The sequence below is a fragment of the Notothenia rossii genome, assembly GCF_949606895.1.
Source record: "Notothenia rossii genome assembly, chromosome: 5".
NCBI lineage: Eukaryota > Metazoa > Chordata > Actinopteri > Perciformes > Nototheniidae > Notothenia > Notothenia rossii.
Window position 1 is genome coordinate 7,886,183 of NC_136903.1, and position 19,211 is coordinate 7,905,393.

Sequence of the window (19,211 nt, forward strand, 5' to 3'; positions counted from 1 at the left end):
GAGTTGGAAAGGAGGCCAAGCATGACACCACACCACCTGCACCTCCCAAAACAGAGGGGGGGGGGGGAGAAACTGGGTTCCTGATGCCCCAGTTCTCTCTCAGATATTCAATATTTCTGCACACAAAGCTTTTAGTGTTTCAATTCGACTATTTGTGGAAATCGCTCTATTTGTGGAATAACAATAACAAAACTGAATCAATAAACAGAGTGAGGCGACACACACACACACACACACACACACACACACACACACACACACACACACACACACACACACACACACACACACACACACACACACACACACACACACACACACACACACACACACACACACACACACACACACACACACACACACACACACACACACACACACACACACACACACACACACACACACACACACACACACACACAGATTTTAGTTGGACGCGGCAGAGAGCTCCTGGTGTCTGAAGTCATGGGAACGGCTTCATATGATTCACACTAATCCTTCATCCTTTTACTGTGGTGTTTCACCCACTGACCTTAATACCGAGACACACTGTACATCATAAAGGAAGATGTTAATCCTGATGGTGGCTTGTTACGCCCTGGGTGTGTGACAAGTAGTCCACGCTGATTAATGGCAGAAACCTAAACAGAGATTACTTTAAAAAACTCAGTAGTATAAGTATTTGTTGTTGTATCTGGTCACAGTCCAACAAATGTCTCATGATGGATTTGCTTAATGGATTTTTCCAGACGTTTACACAGACAAGGCAAAGGACTTTTCCACACTTTCATGAAAAGCCTTTGATATAAACGCTCTGACAAATCTCTTTAAGGGCAAGATTCAAGTCTGAAAAAGTGAGACAATCAATTATGAAACTCCTGCTTCTACGCAATGACACAGATGTAAAACTATTCAAGCCATTTTCCCAATGCAACTTATCCCCATGGTTGAGTGACTATTAAAAGTTTTAAAAGTATTAAATAAGGATGTTTTAATTATTTGTTTTTCTTTAATGGATACATAGACGTCTAGTCCTTGGCTGTGTCTTGTGTTGAAGACAGGGATTACATTTCTAAGTATGCTTCAGTTGTGACAGCACTTTATCCTGCCCTCAAGTGTGGATTTTAGAACAGGTATAAACGTTGTAACTTTCCGAGAAGCTCGAAAAACTCCTGCGGTATTTTTGAACACTAGTAATACTACGGAGCAATGAGATGAGTGGGTTCACGTTTGGCATGTTCTGGTGAACACACACAAAGACGCACATACACACACAACCAGCCCCCCGCGAAATGACACTTTGTATTATCAGAATTTGACCCCTTCACTCCCATTATAGGGGAAATTCCAGAAGAATATTTGATCCCATTCATGTGTGCGGGGAGCCAACAGGAAGTGTCAAACCAGCTATCGTCTATCATGTAAACAATGCAGTTGTCAAAAATCTTTAATGTTTATGAGAAAGGAAATGTATTCGTTGTATTTGTTCGTTCACAAAGAGACTCCACAGGGTACCTATAAGGTGTTTTAATATTTGCAGAATTTGCTTCTGTTGACTTTTAGATTATTTCTCCCGTCTTAGTTTAGTAGGTCACTTTGTTTTGTACTTACAACAGTTCTAGGTTTTATAACAGAGCAAATATTCTAACCAGTATAGGCGTCCCATTAAAAATAGTACAAGCAAACAACGAAACATTAATTAACAATCCTTCTTTATAACATTTTTTTGATGATATTGCATTTATCAATCTTTCCATTAAACTGCTTTTTGTTACGCTCGTTTTAAAAAGCTGTTCTCTATCTGAATCAAGATATACACATCCCTCAAAGGCCTTTCGTGCTTGATGGTGATAAACAAGGTAGCAGAATGTTTTTGTACTACTGCATTGTCTCTCAGCAGACACACGAGTTACAGCATGGTTAGCTTGAGGGACTTTGTGGTGCCGCAGTCACGCAGGACGTCAGAGCAGTGGGAGAACTGAGGGGCTCAACCAACCACAGTCACGTCTGGAGGCTGATGGTAATTCCAAGCCCGACACCAGTATTGAGTTACTACACATCTACACATCCAGACATTAGACACCTCCGCGCAATGAAAACTACACCCAGACAGCCCAAAGGAAACCTGCACTCAAATATTCACAAGCCAATCATTCACCAGCCTACAAGTTGTGTACGACAAGTTGTAGGCAACACATGATGGGTTATTTAACTGTAAAATATTTCAGTTTTTAAGTGCTGAAATGTCTAATCTCTCAGATAAATGCCTGAATTTACAGTAGCAATTTTTTCGGACACTCAAATGACCTGCATGTCTCATCACAGTGCAAGCATAATGTAGTTTATCCAGGCTTCATTTCACAATATAACTTTGTATGGGAAATGCCGAAGGATGCAGTCGTGCGGATGCAGCACTTACTGAAGAAATGTATTGATTTGAATGTTTTGTGGACACTCAGCTACCCATTACTGTCAGCCTAAATGATTATGACAGCCTGTGTGAACAAAATGTTCTGAATAAGGATGCAGCTTCACGAGAGGAGACTTACATCAGCAGAACAAGCTGCTCACAAAAAACACAAATCAACTTCTCCTTTCGATCAAGAAATGACTGATCGCTTCCTCACTCTGAAATCCTGGGGCTCAAGAAAATGAAAAGAGATACTAAGTTATTTTTGGATTGTAATCTCTGCAAAATTGTATAATTCAACTTATTCCTAAATAATCTTATGCATGGTTTTATTATGTGCATTTGTCTCTTGTTTCAACCTGCTTTAGTACTCCATCTTAAACAATACATCTCCTGTTTTATGGCCAGTAAACAGGGTCAGAGGTTAGGAGACAGAGCCGTTTGCCCAGTGAGTCACAGCGTTAACTGGAATTCATGTCACATCCATGCAGTACAACATCCTCTCACCCTGCAATCTGTCTGCTGGAACAAAAATGCTCATACTTGTGCTTGAGGTCTCATTAGACGATAATAAAAAGAAAATGGGGTCTGCAGTGGGTTGGTGTGGAGGTGTAAGAGACGTTAAAAACCTGCTTGAGGTCTTAAAATATGCGGGGGGGGGGGGGGAAGGAAAGATTTGACTGTGCCAAAAATGTACAAGTATTCACACTTTGATGTTGAATCACAGCACATAATCAGATAAATATGTCTAGATCAGACAAAGATCAGCCCGCAGGTTATTTTGAAGGAACGAAGCAAGAACAAACAAGTATAGGCATGCACCAAAAGAAGCAAGCTACATACTTCAGGGTTTGATTTAACACTAGCACTCAACATTTAATTTAGTCGGCTTTTATCTGGCTAATTATTTAATCATAATCTTAATTAACAACACTCACATTGTGCATTACCAGTATTTCAATTCAATATATTAGTAGCCAAACTAGCATTACATGTAATCTCTTTGCAAAGTTATTTCCTTTATTTCCCCCATGTTCACATCTAACTTAAGCCCTTACCATATCTTCTCTGGCTTTAAAGATCTACTGCACGAACCAACAAACTAGCAACACTGAATCATAAGTGTAATTAAACTTCTCGAAACAATTGTGAAGCTAAGTAATTCATGGCTTTGTGGGATAAATGACGCATGCACTTTTAGAATTGCTTTGCAAACAGTGAGGTCTGATCATGTGTTGGAGCTGTGAGGCGTCACGGCTGAATTTCAGATAAAGCTATTTGTTTGACTGCTGATTAACGCTCACCTACATCCTTATACTCAAAATGGCAACAGGAAGGGATTAGTAGAAAGGTATCATGGGAAGTCAGTGAAGGAGGAAGATTGATGAAGAAAGATAGAAAGACATCAGCCATAGAAGGAAAGAAATGTATACCAAACTGCGAAGACAGATGGGATGGAAAGAAAGTAAAAGCCAGACGGATTGAGAAACAAATAGGAAACTCATAAAAAAAGAGAAAGATAATGACACGTGGTGTGACTACAAACAAGATAGCCAAGTCCGGACCAAAGTCTTCAAGTTCAAACTCATTTGTTCCATTTTACACCCCTCTGCCCACAATGCCACATCTTATACAGTCTTGCCAAACACAGCAAGGCTTGGCAACTTGGGCTTATTACTACCATCCAAACACTCGTCTCCGGAACAGGTCAATATATCGAGTGCAACAACAGGGCAAAGACATGCCAGGTGCAAACAGCTGGTCAGGTTAAGATCTACTTTTCTGTGAAACACAAGAGAATTGGCTTTTAATACATGATATTATAAATCCTTATTATGCTCTTGGGGTTTTCTCTTTCCTGTAGAGTATAGGTTTTGGCACATTTGTGCATTCCCCCCTGCCTGAAACGCCTCGATTGGACTCCTTTTTTTTACTTCCGTGACATCAGTATTGCTGCGTTTCCATTACAGTTTAGTAGCTGGGGCAGTAACTATAGTAACGCAGTGTAGACGGAGCCGTGATGTCATCCTCAATGCGAACCACAAAACCAAACATCAGCCGTTAGCTGTTAGCACTCAGAGCTCAGAAACTAGACAAAAGTTAAACAAGTACAAACCACAGACTGTCTGTGTCATGAATGGCGAATACAGTCGCTGGTTTATTTATGTCTGTAGGCCGTTGTTGTGAGTGTGGACGGTCGGAGCATATACTGCGTTAGCTTAGCCGATCTCCATTCAGAAAACACGCATTTTAAAAAAGGCTTTTCGCCTGCCGTCTGTCTGCAGACTTGTCAAAGCATTAATTCATGGTTTTTACTAACCGGTATCAGAATACGCGCTGCAGTGGAAATGCGCCATATGTAACACATGGGGTGTTTCTCAATGTCGAGGACGCTTGCTTGGTAGCACATGTCTTCCGAGTCACTTCCTTCAGAAGCGAGGCAAGAATCCTTCCTGGCATTCGGAAACGAAGAGTGGAACAGGCGAGCAAGTGTGCAGGTGTGCGTCATATGAGAGGCCCAGCCTTACATTTTCCACCACAGATTTGGGGAAATTGGTCCGTGCACAAAGCATTGTGGGGATTTTAAGACCGCGGAGTCTACACATTTGCAGCCTCGACATTTCTCACTACGAAGTACGCCGGGCTCAGCATAATTCCAAGTATGCTGGACATTGGAACAGTCCTTCGGCGGCACTCGATGGCGTAGTATGCTTGAAATAGTGGCTCTGGAGCAGCTTTACTCGACATTGAGAAATGCCCATGCACTTTTATTGGCAAGTGCTCCAACACATTGTACGTGGCTAAGGAGCGGGACATCTCTAAGCGGTTGACCAATCACAACAGTGCTGGCCAGCTTGCCAATGAGAACAGGAAGTATGAGAATAAATAAAGCACTTTTTAATCATTAAAGCATGTAAACATGTCACAGTAGAAGCACAGAATACAAACATGACCTTCAAGATGAGCATCACATCCTCTTCTGGCAGGTCACATGCAAAGCTATGTTTGTCTATAGATGACACGTCTTTAGGGTTAACATGTGACAATATATGCAACTGGTAAAAAGATTGTATTCAGAGTTCATGTCTCAACATTTGTCAGTGTCACGGCCAGCAACAAAGCAACAAAGTTTGTGCTCTCAGCCAGACTCAAACAGATCAAATGTTGTTGTTTGTTTTCAGTTATAGCAGTGGATCATTTCATTAAGCTTTCAGAGCGTATCCAATGTCTGGATCTGTCCTGTAACTCAACACCAGTGTCTCCAACAGATCAGCCAACACTTACACTGCATGTGTGGAAGCAGAAGAGTTACTTTGATCTGTAAAAAACACAGATTGTCATTTCATTACTGACACTAATTAATGGGAAGTTGTATAGTTACTACAATCAGCTGTTTTAGATACAATAGCAGTTTTACAACACTTATCAACAACACATTTAAAGCAAGTTCCAGTCAACAAGTCAGACTGAGATCACCTATGACTACTTTGCCTTTCATTTCCTTACACAGGTGAAGTATGTCATGCTCTGTGGTAACTCTCTCTCTATAACAGTCGGATGCCTTAAAGCACCACAACTCTTAATAGTCTTCTCTAATGAGTCTATGTTTTTTTAACAATACTACAAAACATTTATAGACTCACTTTCACAATATAAAAACAGGGTATTTTTAAAACAGAAGGTTTAACTACCTCAAGCAAGTTTCAAATGTATTTTTATTCCATAATATGAGGAATTGAAACCTGAGGCAAATACGTATTTTCAGGGGACTGAGATAATAGTCTTTCTTGGAGGCCAATCATCGACAAGATTCTGCCCTCACAAAGCTTCATCATCACTGTAAACGGTTGGCTCAATATGTGTGGTCCATGCAGGCAAAAAGCACCTTTTAAAAAGCCTTATGTGGTTTAGTAGCTCCTGGTATTAAAGTTCCTGTGGTTTGAAGTCTATGGCTGCGTCTCACTTCGGTTATGTTTCATTTCCTCGCTCCTCGGGCTCGGTATCACCGGAAGTTGATTTGTCTGCTCCATCTTGAGTAGCGTCCCAGTGGCCTTATTTGTGCCGGAGGATCGAGGAGCGATAATCGAGGAACTACCAGACCATCCTCCGGTCAAATCCTCAGACACTCGCCCTGCCCACTTAATGTGTATCGCTCACTGATTGGACGACACAGCGCATGCACTGATCTGATGCTTCTTGACATGAGAGCAGTTTCCCAGCGGAGTGAAGAAGTCACTCCTCAGTTTATACCGTGTTTTGTTTCAATCAATGTATCATTTAGTTACAAATATGTGATATATCTGAAAAACAAAGTGGTCAAAAATCATTTTATTCATTTATTGGAAACATTTTCATGATCGCTTTTTTCGTTTTACATTTTCATTTATTGTCATTTCCAATCAGTCAGTCATTAAGTGCTATTAAAATGTTAATTTGCTACATATCCACACAAACAAACAAAGTGTGCAATCCAATGAATGTTAATCTAACTGGGTTTTGATAGATAACATCTCTTTTTTTCTTCTCTCAATAATTTTCATTCTTTTGTGCACTCTAATCAATATTAATCAAACTATTGTTCGTTTATACATTTTAAGAATGGCGTTTATCTTTTTTGAGAAGGAGTTCTTCTTTTATTTAATGTATTTGGGTCTGCAACAGATGATACAAATGTTTGTGTTGGTAAATGTGAGGCGGTGGTGTGTGTTAAACAACGGGGACAGAGCTGCTGTCAGACGATCAGCTGTGCGGCGTCATCACAAACGGACGTCGCTTCACGTGACGCTCCGGAGGAAAGGACGTCCCATTGCTCTTAAAACTCATTTCCCTGCTTCTCGTGGTTTCCTTGCGTCTCTCCATGCTTCCCTGGTGGGAGGGACTAGACGCAGGGAAACGACGCAAGTGAGGGACGCAAGGAATCCATTTAACCGAAGTGAGATGCAGCCTACGTTCCTGTTCTAATGTTCCTGTAATCAGCCTTATTGTCTTCTGATTGTTCTCTGCTGCTGAGCTTTTATTGCTGTATTAAAGCTACTGTATTCACATTTCCAAGCTGTTGAGAACCGTCAACACACAAACAACAGGAACTAATAGGTTGTAAAGCAGATAGTCTTGTATTATTCACACTCAAACAGGATGGAGTCAAAGTTCCTCAAAGCACTTCATGCCCCCGGTATCAAAATGTTATGGAAATACATTATCTCTCTCTCCCCGGGGTATACATGAGAGAGGAGTTGGCCCCGTAACTCATGAGGGCGATTCCTTATGTCATTCTGGTGCTGCTGTGGGGCGAAGGGAGCTGCACGGGCTTGTTCCTGTTTATTACAACATGGGCGCTAACTGCAAGGGAAGCAGATGGAATAAGAGGAGCAAGCTAACACACATACCATCCCAACCTCACATACATTAAGATTGCAGGCAGACTGGATGTAGATAGAAACAGTAAGAGTGTAAAAAAGGCTGATGTAAAAAAAAAAGCAAACACAGACTTAACCATAGATGTGTCACATAGGAAGGAGTAAATAAACAATGATTCATCCTATTCCTTTCAATGGGAGAGACACTCCTCAACATGGCAGACACAGCTGGGTGTACAGGCTGGACAACATGCCTTTGATGAGTAAATGTCTGTAAAGTCCTACACATGGACTCAAAAGGTCTACTGAATAAGTACATTAAAGCGGCCCTCGCTCGTCCCCGTTTCACAAAGTTCATTAACATTTTGGGCCGTTCTGTACACTAATCTTTTACAAACCCTGTCTCAGGATTGTCTCAATAGTCCTGGTTTTTCACAACCATGGGGAATTTGGGAAATAGCAGCCTTGTAAGGTTAATTATCACCCTGTTGAGAGAAATGTACCACAGAGACCAATTGTTTGGTCACTGTGACACAGAGAAATACAATGAGCAGGAAGTGGGTGACTTCACAATTGCAAAAAAGGAAAGAAAATGGACACAATGTCCAATAGATTAGCCTGTCCAGATAAAAAAGTGCTATTGTTGAGTGTTCGACCAATATCTTAATGACTCAGATTAGTTGTTATCTTGTTCTGCAGCTTATGACCTCAGACTTCTGGTGCTTTCCGTCTGAAAAGTACTTCTGAAGCAGCACATCATATATTTTACTCAAGGCAACTTCTTGTTAATCCGACACTCTTATAATGATTACAGATAAATAAACATGGTGACAAAGCAATGTTTGTATGGTAGACCTCGGTATGGTTGTACTGCTGCTGACTAAAACACAGTTTCAACTCAGAGCTGCCAGCCACATGACAGATGGTTGTTTAGTTTTAGGGGGTAAAAGAGATTTAGAGGCAACAATATGGAATGCCACATGCCCACAGCACCGTCCCAAATTATTGCTCTAAATATTCATCACAAGAAATCAGATCACAAATGTCGTGCATGGCGAAATTAATCACAAAATGCGGTAGGGGGAAATTGCAGGGTGATACGTTGGGTAGCCAACCGTAGAGAAATACTAATTACAAGGAGCAGAAGGAAGCTTGAGTGGATTAGCACTACAGTACATGCAGTTGTAAGACTTTGATGGGTGTTTTGGGGTGGATGAGGAAATCCACCATCATTTGTTTTGACTTAACTTTACCGCCTATTTAGAAAGAGTTTGTGGTATATTGAGTAATGTATTCTGCTGCACATCATTCTGTCAACCTGAGTTTTCCTGCTGGGATCAATAAAGGTCTGTCTTATCTTATCTTATCAATAAGGTGCCAGGAAATATTACTGGTAGTAAATAGATATTTCATGGTGACGCTGGACAAGTTCAAATTGATGGTGGATAGTAAATATGTTGGGGGTGATAAATGTGTGACACTGGTGGCAAGGTAGTTAGTCCCCTGGTTTAGTGGCCAATACTAACTGAAAAGGGAAACCATATGGTGTAAATATGTGTGTGTGTGAAATATAATACTTGGCAGAACAGGACACAGGTGCAGGTAATAACATTATTCATGGCTGTGTTTAAAATAGTCTCCCTGTAGACGATGCCTTTGAGTCAGCATCTATAGTACCAGAGTCCTGGGACTAGTACACATCAATGCAGTGCAGCTTTTATTAAAGCTTCTGAACACTAGTTTAACACTTAAAAAACCCTAATCTGCTTTATCATGTGTTCAGTGGTTTGATCAGACTGATTCACACAGTGGTCTGACAACATCAGGAAACAACCCCCATAATAGTCATTACATTTTCTTTGAAATGCTGCTAGTGTAATGTGACATGCCCTGCCCATTACAAAGCAGTAAGTAGAGCACATCAAGACATGTAAGCAGAAGTACAATTACAAATAGCTTTCGAGACATGTTTTTTTACATGTTAAAGGTTAGATCGGAAATCGTATTTCCGGGCCTTTCATGTGTATTAATTTTTTCTAATATGACAAGTCATATGTGTAAAGTCTTTAGAAATCTTTGCAGGTTTTTCCTAAAATTGTAACAGATTTTAATTTTCAAACATTTACATTTACTGTGATCCTACCTGATGGTTTGGTTTGTGCTGGGAGGAAGTCCCCGAGATGTTGAGCGAGTGACTCCTGGTGACGGCCGCTCCCGTTGAAGCTCTCCTGGATTGTGAGCGGACAGTCAGCGATGCCTTCTCCTCCGGCGGGGGGCTGCTGCTGATACTAGTGTTCCCTTCAGTCTCAAGCACTGCATCCCAAGGGTCCCCTGCCACTGTCGGTACTGTCTGTGCATCGGCCGCTGATGCTGGAGTCGCTTCGTCATTCTCAGCTTTACGCTTTGTAAGTGGGTCTAAATCCAGCCAATCAAAGCGGCTGATGCTAGAAGATTCCACCGCCGCTGGCTGCTGGGGAGGCGGGTTAGGAGCCAGAGAAGCCGGGCGCGCTATCGAGAAATCCAGTTCAGTGATGGCCGATTTGCCGTTCTTCAAGTATTCTGAGGTGCTGGCAATCTTGTCGAACAGTTTGGCCATCCCAGGGTCCACTGCTGACTGATGGAAGATCATGGCAGCAGCGGGCTGGATGGGAGGGAAGGCCATGAAGGATGGCTGCTGCGCCGACATAGTCATGAAGGGCGACATGGTTGGAGTGAAGCCATTCTGAAATGTGCCGGGTTTGGGGAACGGAGCGGAGGGGAACATCGGGGGAGGCTGATGGGTGGGAGTGGACACACTGGAGTTAGACGGGGTGGACAGAACAGGTGTCCACTGGTTGCTCTGGAAGGGAGAGGAGGGGCAGGCATGGCCTCCAGGGTACGACGCGCTGAGGTTAAACCCCAGTAGTGAAGAGGGGCGAGACACTTTGCTGTTCACCCCAAAGTTATCATCCAGGAGGAGCTTTTCAAGTTCCTCATTGGTCAGCTTTTCCACATCAATATCCCTGAACGTATCCGATTGTGCCTTCTTCTTGGCCTCTGGGAAGACGATGAGGTCCTTCTCAGGTCTATTATTTTCGGGTGAAGGACGAGGAGCAGTAGAGGTGGAGTTAAAAGGTTTTGGTTTCGAGGAAGTTGCTGCAGAGGAAGATGAGGATATTGAAACTGGAAGAGTGGGTCTCTTATCCCTTTGCAATTTTGCTAAAGCCTCTTCCTCCATGCGCAGGGCTTCCTCTTTACCCACAACCCCCTTTGACTTGGGGACATCCACCTTGAACCCATTACCACTTGATATCTGGGCCATTCTGTCAACTGCAGGGTGCCATGAGTGACAGCTTTTACGTCAGTGTGGCTCAAAGGGCTGCGCAGCAAAACTTTAAACACCTAAGAAAAGAAAAAACAACAACATTTGGATTATGGCAGATTGTCTCATTTCGGAATAGACTATCAAATCACACCAGAAATATTATAGTATATATAATTATAATTAGAGATGTCCCGATCCGATCACGTGATTTTCAAAAGATCGGAATCGGGAGAAAAAAAATCGGGGATCGGGATTTTTTTTTTCTTTTTTTTTTTTTAATACTTTTTTAAAATTTTGTATTCAATGTTACAAAACAAAAATGACCATGTTCAAGTCTTAAAGTCATCCTGAGGCCTTAGTTTTGGTTTCAAATTACACAACTTCATGTATGTGTTGCTTCTTTGGGGCTTGTTTTCAAAGACCTATTTCTCTCAAATCTGGAAACAGAGTGGGCAGGGCGCAGTGTCTAATTGTAGCAGTCAGCTAACGAGTACTGATAAGCTTTATTTTGTTTTGATCCAATTCTGCACAACTGAACTGATCCAATGCTACTGTGAAAAAAAGAAGCTATATCCATGTTGGCTAGAATATCCAATTTAAATAAAAAAATAACCTTAAGGGACAACTTGAATGCTTTTTTTCTTTTTTTTCTCTTAATGCATTGCATAAAGATCGGATCGGGAAAAATCGTTATCGGCAAATTGTCAAAATCAAATGATCGGAATCGGATCGGGAGCAAAAAAAGGTGATCGGGACATCCCTATAGATAATTGCCAGTCACGGTAATATTTGTATAACAGGATGTCAACAGAATCTAGATCAAATATTGTTTATTGTGTATGAAGTCTAATGTCAGCCTAATTTGTTAACTGGCACTGCTTTATTGAAGTTTTCCCTTTGCCTTGTTGCTGTAAGCAGACTCTGATTGCTTATTGATTTTGTCACAATGCAAAGCCAATATTTACTTGCGCTTGTTTTGAAGTCAAGGTTATCAATTAGGTCACTTTTTTACATTTAAAATTGATCAGATCACTCACAACAAGCTTCCCTCCATCAGCGTGCTTCTACGATGTTCACCTTGACAATGTAGGGGTCACAGCGCAATGGTTTAACAAAGTAGCCGTACTGACCACATAGCATAAAAGGAATTGTGCAAAGTGATTTATAACACCAGTTGACTCACACCATTTATTGGCAAGTAACTTCTTTGCAGGAAAGCGTCTAGCAATTCATTGTTACATTTTCAGATCTCACCATCAGATCTCACCATCAGATCTCACCATCAGATCTCACCATCAGATCTCAAGTTGATGTCATGAAACATGTTTTTCTGACCAACCCTCAAAACCCCAGAGTTAATCCCAAAAAAGGGCATCTTCCATTCTTGATAATCCTAAATAGTTATGGTTAGCCTACAACAGCCCAGTACGTCTATAAAGTGAGGAAAACATTGCTGCAGAGTGTCTTGTGGTCCCAAAATGACACAGCGCCTTCTCAAAGCGACCATTCATCGGCCCCATCACAGCCCCAGGGTTGAGTGAGTTTCTTCCCTCCCCAGGCGTCACCAGCCTCTCCTGAGCTTCCCCTCCCATTGTGGTGAAGAGGGCAGGCTGGGGCTCAGGCTAGCCTAGCACTATTGTGCAGCTGAGGAATTTGGCATGCTAAGCAGCACAACGGGTCTCTCACTCTCCTCCTTTTGGCCTTCTCTCGCTCTGTTAGCATTATGTTAGCACCATGGCCCCAAGATTGTCTTATCAGCTGTGCTAACACCAGCGGGCAGTGACAATGTGGCTGCATTCATTAAGCATTGGACTAGAAGAGGGTGTTGCCAACTTTACCAAGAACACAGTTTGGGGACATTAAAATGCATCAAAAGAGAGGTCATCGTCTTTTGGCGCCTGCTGTCACTGATGGCTTAACTATCTGCAGAAATGCTCTGACCAAAGTAGATCATCCGTATATATATATATTATTGATTTTGCCCACAGTTAGAATGCATGCTCCGACAGACTGGAGCTTAGATGTTAAAGTAATAATAATAATAATAATAATAATACATTTTATTTTTAGGCGCCTTTCATGACACCCAAGGACACCGTACAATTTGTTTAAAAAAAAAAGAGAACACACTAATAGGCAACAGAAAATGATAAAAACAAACAGTAGTAAGTAAAAGTAACTGTTCAATAACAAAAAGGTCAAAATCCCATGCTGCCAAGTGTCCAGTTAACACACTATGACAGACACTAATCAGCAGCAGCTACATCCTGACTGTATGTAAACACTGACTCAATTTCACGTGTGATCAAAGTTCATTACTAATGGTCCTGATCTTTTGAGAAGTGTTGCAAATGCTGGGCAGATCAATCCAATAACAATTCCATACAATGGGTTCCATGCTAATCCATTGAGCTACACTTAAATGACCAAACCTTTGGCACAGATGATCCTGACTCAAGATAACCATTATGCTTAGAGTCCATATATGGCAAAAGGAGACATTCAATGGAGAAAAGCCCCACTAGTGGAGAAAAGCCCACTGCAGCCAAGAAAAACTGCACCATGGTGAAGGATGGAAGAGTCCGGGTACTGTTTGAGCACCACCATTATTTTAAGCTTTTGACATCCTGGGTTTTTCTCAATGTCGAGGAAGGCTGCTTCAGAGCCACTATTTCAAGGACACTACGTCATCGAGTCCCGCCGAAAGACTGTTCCAATGTCTAGGATACTTGGAATTCTACCGAGGCCCACGTACTTAGGGAGGCGTGTGGTGCAGTGGTTTGTGCATTGGTGTTCGGATCAAGGGGTCACAGGTTCAAACCCCACTGCAGTCAGCATGTCGTTGTGTCCCTGAGACACTTCACCCCAAATTGCTCCTGTGGGGATTGCCCACAGTATTGAGTATGTAAGTCGCTTTGGATAAAAGCGTCTAACAAGTGACGTGTGACGTGTAATGAGTAATTTCGAGGCTGCGCATGTGTAGACGCCGCGGTCTTAAAATCCCCACAATGCTTTGCGCACGGACCAATTTCCAAAATCTTTGGCATAAAATGTAAGGCGGGGCCTCTCATATGACGCTCGCCTGTTCCACTCTTCGTTTGCCGAGGCTAGGAGGTATTCTTGCCTCGCTTCTTAAGGAACTCACTCTGAGGTACATGTGCTACCAAACAAGCCTCCTCGACATTGAGAAACACCCACTGTTTACTTTAGATTTTACTTTAAGGTAGATTTAGGTTCGTAAGAGCGTCTTCATCGCTTGGTCTGAAAGGACAACATCGTGTTTATCAGCTTGTTCAAGATTTACGATAATGCTTACTGACGTTTAAGCCAATACTGTATATTCAAACACATCAGTCCATCAGATATAAAGATTCTATATATTTGAGCATGATATCTAGCCAAAATGTGGGAATATTTTGTGTCTCCTGAAACTTTGCAATCTCCACAGGAATAAGAAATTAAAGAATAGGTTAGAAAAGTGCCAAATCTATTTTTAAAATAGCAGTTAGATGGCCAAATAAGAGTTGCAACAGGTTATCCTGGTTATTGTTGTCACTCCACTTTTTCATACAGACCCTTGAGAGATTTGATTTTAAAACAATTTCAATGTAACTGATGAATGAAAAAAAATCTACGATCATTAAAACTGTGCAAAAAATTAAATCCAGTGTATCTTATGCAAAGTCATATCAGGTGGATACTAGGGATGGGAATTTGAAAGCAAATGTATATTCAAATATTCAACCCCCCAAAAAACGGTTAACCGATTAACCGAAATGTAAATATCCTATAAAAAAATTAAAATGTATTGAACTGGTGATCACAGTTTGAACAGTTGACAGCTATAGGCCTACAGCTTTCATGCTTAAAACATAACTTGTTTTTTAAATGAAAGAGGGATCATACACGAACAACATAACGGGTTAGGGTAACGTAACCCTATTACAACAGAGATCAACAACCTATAACAGGGGCTATGCACAGAATGCAGCATCAGGCCAGCTGTAGAGAAGACACTCTCAGCTGGAATTTGGGCATAAGGTGAGGTTTGAGTCTGCGTGATCTGCGTGTAGGGAGGGGCAGCAGCCATATCGTTAGCTAGAACTAGCTAGATCTGATGGATTTGGACATAAACGCAAGTGAAGTATAACCGGACGCGAGAGAGAGAGATCAGCACCTGCAGCTCTGCCCGCTGTGAGGGACCGGTGAGCGGAGCAAAACACACCTTTAGACCTAACACATTTAGCTATGTCACTGTCGTATACATTTAATTATTCCATTTGATCATATGTAATCAACATAGGCACCCCTCCCAAAAAAACAAAAACAAATACAATAAAAATATTCATAACTCATATTCTCACATTCGAATACCTGAATAATTTCGAATATTCGATGAATCGTTCCCATCCCTAGTGGATACCTTCCAAAGTTATAGTTTTTTTAGTTTAAAATCCTTCCTTTTGTAACTCAAGGAAAGAAAAGGTTGTTTTATGTACCATAGACACCTCTCATTCTGACTGCTTCAGATAAACTGTGGAAAACGTTTTGTCATTGTTACATTTGGAGTGGATCTCTTAATGACAGGAGTCTCACTCAGAGCAAACATGGCTTTTATTTTTCAAGGCAGACTTAAGCAACGGTGGACCTAACTTGACCTTATAGGACTGAGTGAGAGTTTTTCTTTCCAAGAGCTGAGCAAATGTGCAGATGTTAGCAGAAACACTACACAACGGCTCAAAGTACAGACAATATCTTTAAAAGTGAAAATAAGTAACCAGGTCAAGTTCATACGTTTGTAAGATACAACCAGTAGTTGTTAGAAAGGTTAACAATATACTGAAACTTGTTTTTCCTGCACTGGCTTGTGTAATGCTGAGGCTTGACTTTGCGAAACATTAAGTCTATAAAAAGAAACAAAACCTGGAGGGGCACTGCGGAGTAAAATCCCAAATGTTGTTCACTTGGCCAGCTGTGGCTTATTCTGACAACTGTTGTATAACTGTATTTACAAATGCATGCAAAGTAACAACACCTCCATGAAAAGTGTCTCTACTGTAAACTACACTGACTTAAGTACTGTATTTGTGTAAGTCTGCAGGTACTTGATCTTTACTTGATTATTTCTATTTCACATTACTTAATACTACACTACATTTCTGAGGCTAATGTTTAAGCTTTTTGATTTTTTGTTATAATTTGTGTTTTTCACAAGCTTTGTATGATAACTTTGGTTACTTTGCAATTGAATAATCGTATCATCAAATCAATTATGATGTATTATTATGGATGAAACTACTCAGCAAAAATCTAAATATTCACTTGAATGAGTCAGTGTTTCATCTGATCCCAAGTGTTGACAGTTAGCAGAGGGGTATTGTGTAATCACATTTGGGAAGACATTCAATACAAAATCATTCGTCAGAAATGTGATAGTTGTCTTTTCACACGTCACACTACAAAGCAATCAATTTACTGTACAAGAGTATTTCTAAGTCTTTAAAATACTTGTATACAACCAAATATGCTATATAACTAGTAGGCTAATGTTACCAAGTACATTTACTCAAGTACTGTACAAGTAAAAAATTGAGGAACATGTAGCCTACTATACTTTAGTGTTTTCACATTATGCTACTTTATACTTTTACTCCATTACATTTTGTAGGCAAATGTTGCGCTTTTTAAAGATTGAGTTACTAATTACTTGTTGCAGATTTAGGCGATTAATACACGATTCAAATCCACACTTTAATAATATGTTATTAGTCAAGCAATACATTTGTGTATAAAGTAATTAAAATAAACCCCAATTTTACCAAATGCAAAATTGAAGCACAAATGCACAGATAATTAGAAACATCTGGTGTTTCTAATTGCCATTTTGCTTGACAAGTACTTTGGGTACTTAAAGTATTGTTTAATGCTTATACTTTTTTACTTTTATTTTTGTAAAATTTTGAATGCAGGACTTTTACTTGTAAATGAGTATCTTTACACTGTAGTATTGCTACTTAAACTTAAGTTATCTGAGTACTGCTACCAGCGCTGTATAACCATGTTTAACTCGGCTAGCTAACTGACCTGTCGGTTGATGCTCACCTGACAAATGATTCGTCGAGGAACGTCAATACGTCTTCAAACGCTTGTTTTTCTCCCCCTTTAACCCTTAACATCTTAAAATAGCACCTAAATTGTACTTACTATGAGATGCTAGCTACTTTAAACAACTAACAAGAAAGTCATGAAGCTAAACAACTTGACTATCCCGATCAAATTCCACCTATTGATACTTTTGATAGCGGTTGGAACCCCAGGAAGTGCGCCGGCCGTTGAAGCAAATTGTCGTAGTTGCCAAACGGCAGTACTACAACTTCCGTGACGTCATTGGTCCCCAAAATACTTTTTTCCCCATTGACTTCCATTGGGAAAGAGAAGTCTATAAATCAGCGGATATTTTTTTTTTAACAAAATAAAACAACCCAGTATCAACATTTCTATTGCCGTTATTTGAATCAGTAGTTTCTAAAAGTTTTAAAATGCGCTAAGATGAAACCAGAGTTATTTTCCCTCTCCATTCATTTGACTGAGCAGAGAGGAGATCGGAGGCGAGGCTTAAGGAAAACTCTACTGCGCATGCTCTATGGGTCCACATACGGGTACTTTGGCTCAGGCAATTTTGGCTTCATGCGTCACCGGGTAACTTCCATAGGAATGAACGGGGTCCCGCCTCCCAACGCTGTGTGCAGTTGTCTTTATACATCCATGGTTGGAACTTTAACTTTGTTGAATGCTAAGTTAGCCGCTTACCCCAACAAAACCGTACACATAAAACACGCATCGTTCACAGAAACGTAAAGATAAACTAAATTCAGTAACGTAACAATAATACATTACATGCCTGCTCCATACTTTAACAGACACTGATTTATAATTTAAAAGTACCAAGGCAACTGCTGTGGTCCTGCCAAGTGCCCACAACAAGGAGGAAATGCAGAGTTTGTCACAAGGGAAACGGACAGATGCTACGGAGCCTTAACCACTGATTTAAAGCAACTACAAGATACAACTTTAAAACGCATTACATTTACTGTACAAACGTCAATTTCTCACCTTTTAGCGGTGCGGTGTTTGGAGCCATTTTTCCTGCAGCTGCATTTTTTCCATCCACTTGCACTGAGGAGACGTCAGTTCCTGTTGAGGTGGTTGTATGGAGTTTTGGTTGAATTGCTGGTGCCTTTACTCAACGTTAAATGGGAAAGCAATGCCACCGTGTGGAATAAAGGAGTCAGTGTCGAAATATACTTAATTTTGTGAATTCTGTAGGGATACACAGAAAAGGTCAGGACAAGTTCAGCATGTTTTATGCAGTATTGCAACATTAAAACACTACTAGTGATGGAAGAAGAACTGAGAAATGTTTCATCACCCTTTTTTCTCATTTTGAAAATATCTCCGTTTACAAATATGATATAATATTGTATTTTAGGAAAGCTGAGTTTTCACTTCCACATTTATTTATGTTTAAATCCACACACCCTTGACAAGATGTATGCTATATGCGCAATTGCACATGCAAAAATAATCGATTAATTCAAAAAAATGCCATAGTGATGCACAACAGGTTAAGTAAAATAAGTAATACCAACGTTTTTAAATATGCTGTTTCAAGTAACAGTCCTTCATTCAAAGTCTTACTTAAGTCAGATTGCATAAGTAAAATCTCAAATATATAATAATATAGTATGTTTATTTTTAGTAAACACAACCTTATGCTTGTGTTTGAGTAACATGATAATAGCACATTTTATTAAATATTTTACAAAAATACTGTTATACATAGTAGCTTATTCAAGCACTCTACTTAAGTATAGTTTGGGGAGTATACTAAGTATCGTATTTTGTTGCTGTTGCTAGTCCTTTGTTATTTTTACATCGATGTTTCTTGGGGTTTTTTCTTTCACGTTTTCTGAAGTTATATTTATAATTCATGTTTACATGTCTGTATTAAATCAAATAAACAACGACAATTTCACAAACGATGTTGGTGTCTTATTGAATTAATCATACATAAAGCTGCTTGATACCAATTGTGTAAACTTTAAGATAGGCTATAGTTTAATCCTATTAGTAATAATTT

The 19,211-nt window shown here is 40.3% G+C and overlaps 1 protein-coding gene across 1 annotated transcript in view; it reads right to left on the minus strand.

Moving 5' to 3' along the window:
* Positions 1 to 18,337, minus strand: part of pik3c2a (phosphatidylinositol-4-phosphate 3-kinase, catalytic subunit type 2 alpha) — a gene marked incomplete at its 3' end in the record, with an annotated part of 56,583 nt that extends 38,246 nt beyond the window's left edge. Inside the window, exons 1-2 of the mRNA XM_079684585.1 lie at positions 18,185 to 18,337; positions 9,911 to 11,148 (exon numbers count right to left, since the gene is read on the minus strand). Of these exons, the coding sequence (XP_079540711.1) occupies positions 9,911 to 11,068 (1,158 nt within the window). The 5' untranslated portion in view covers positions 11,069 to 11,148; positions 18,185 to 18,337. The remainder of the gene's footprint in view (positions 1 to 9,910; positions 11,149 to 18,184) is intronic.
* Positions 18,338 to 19,211: the final 874 nt, after the last annotated feature.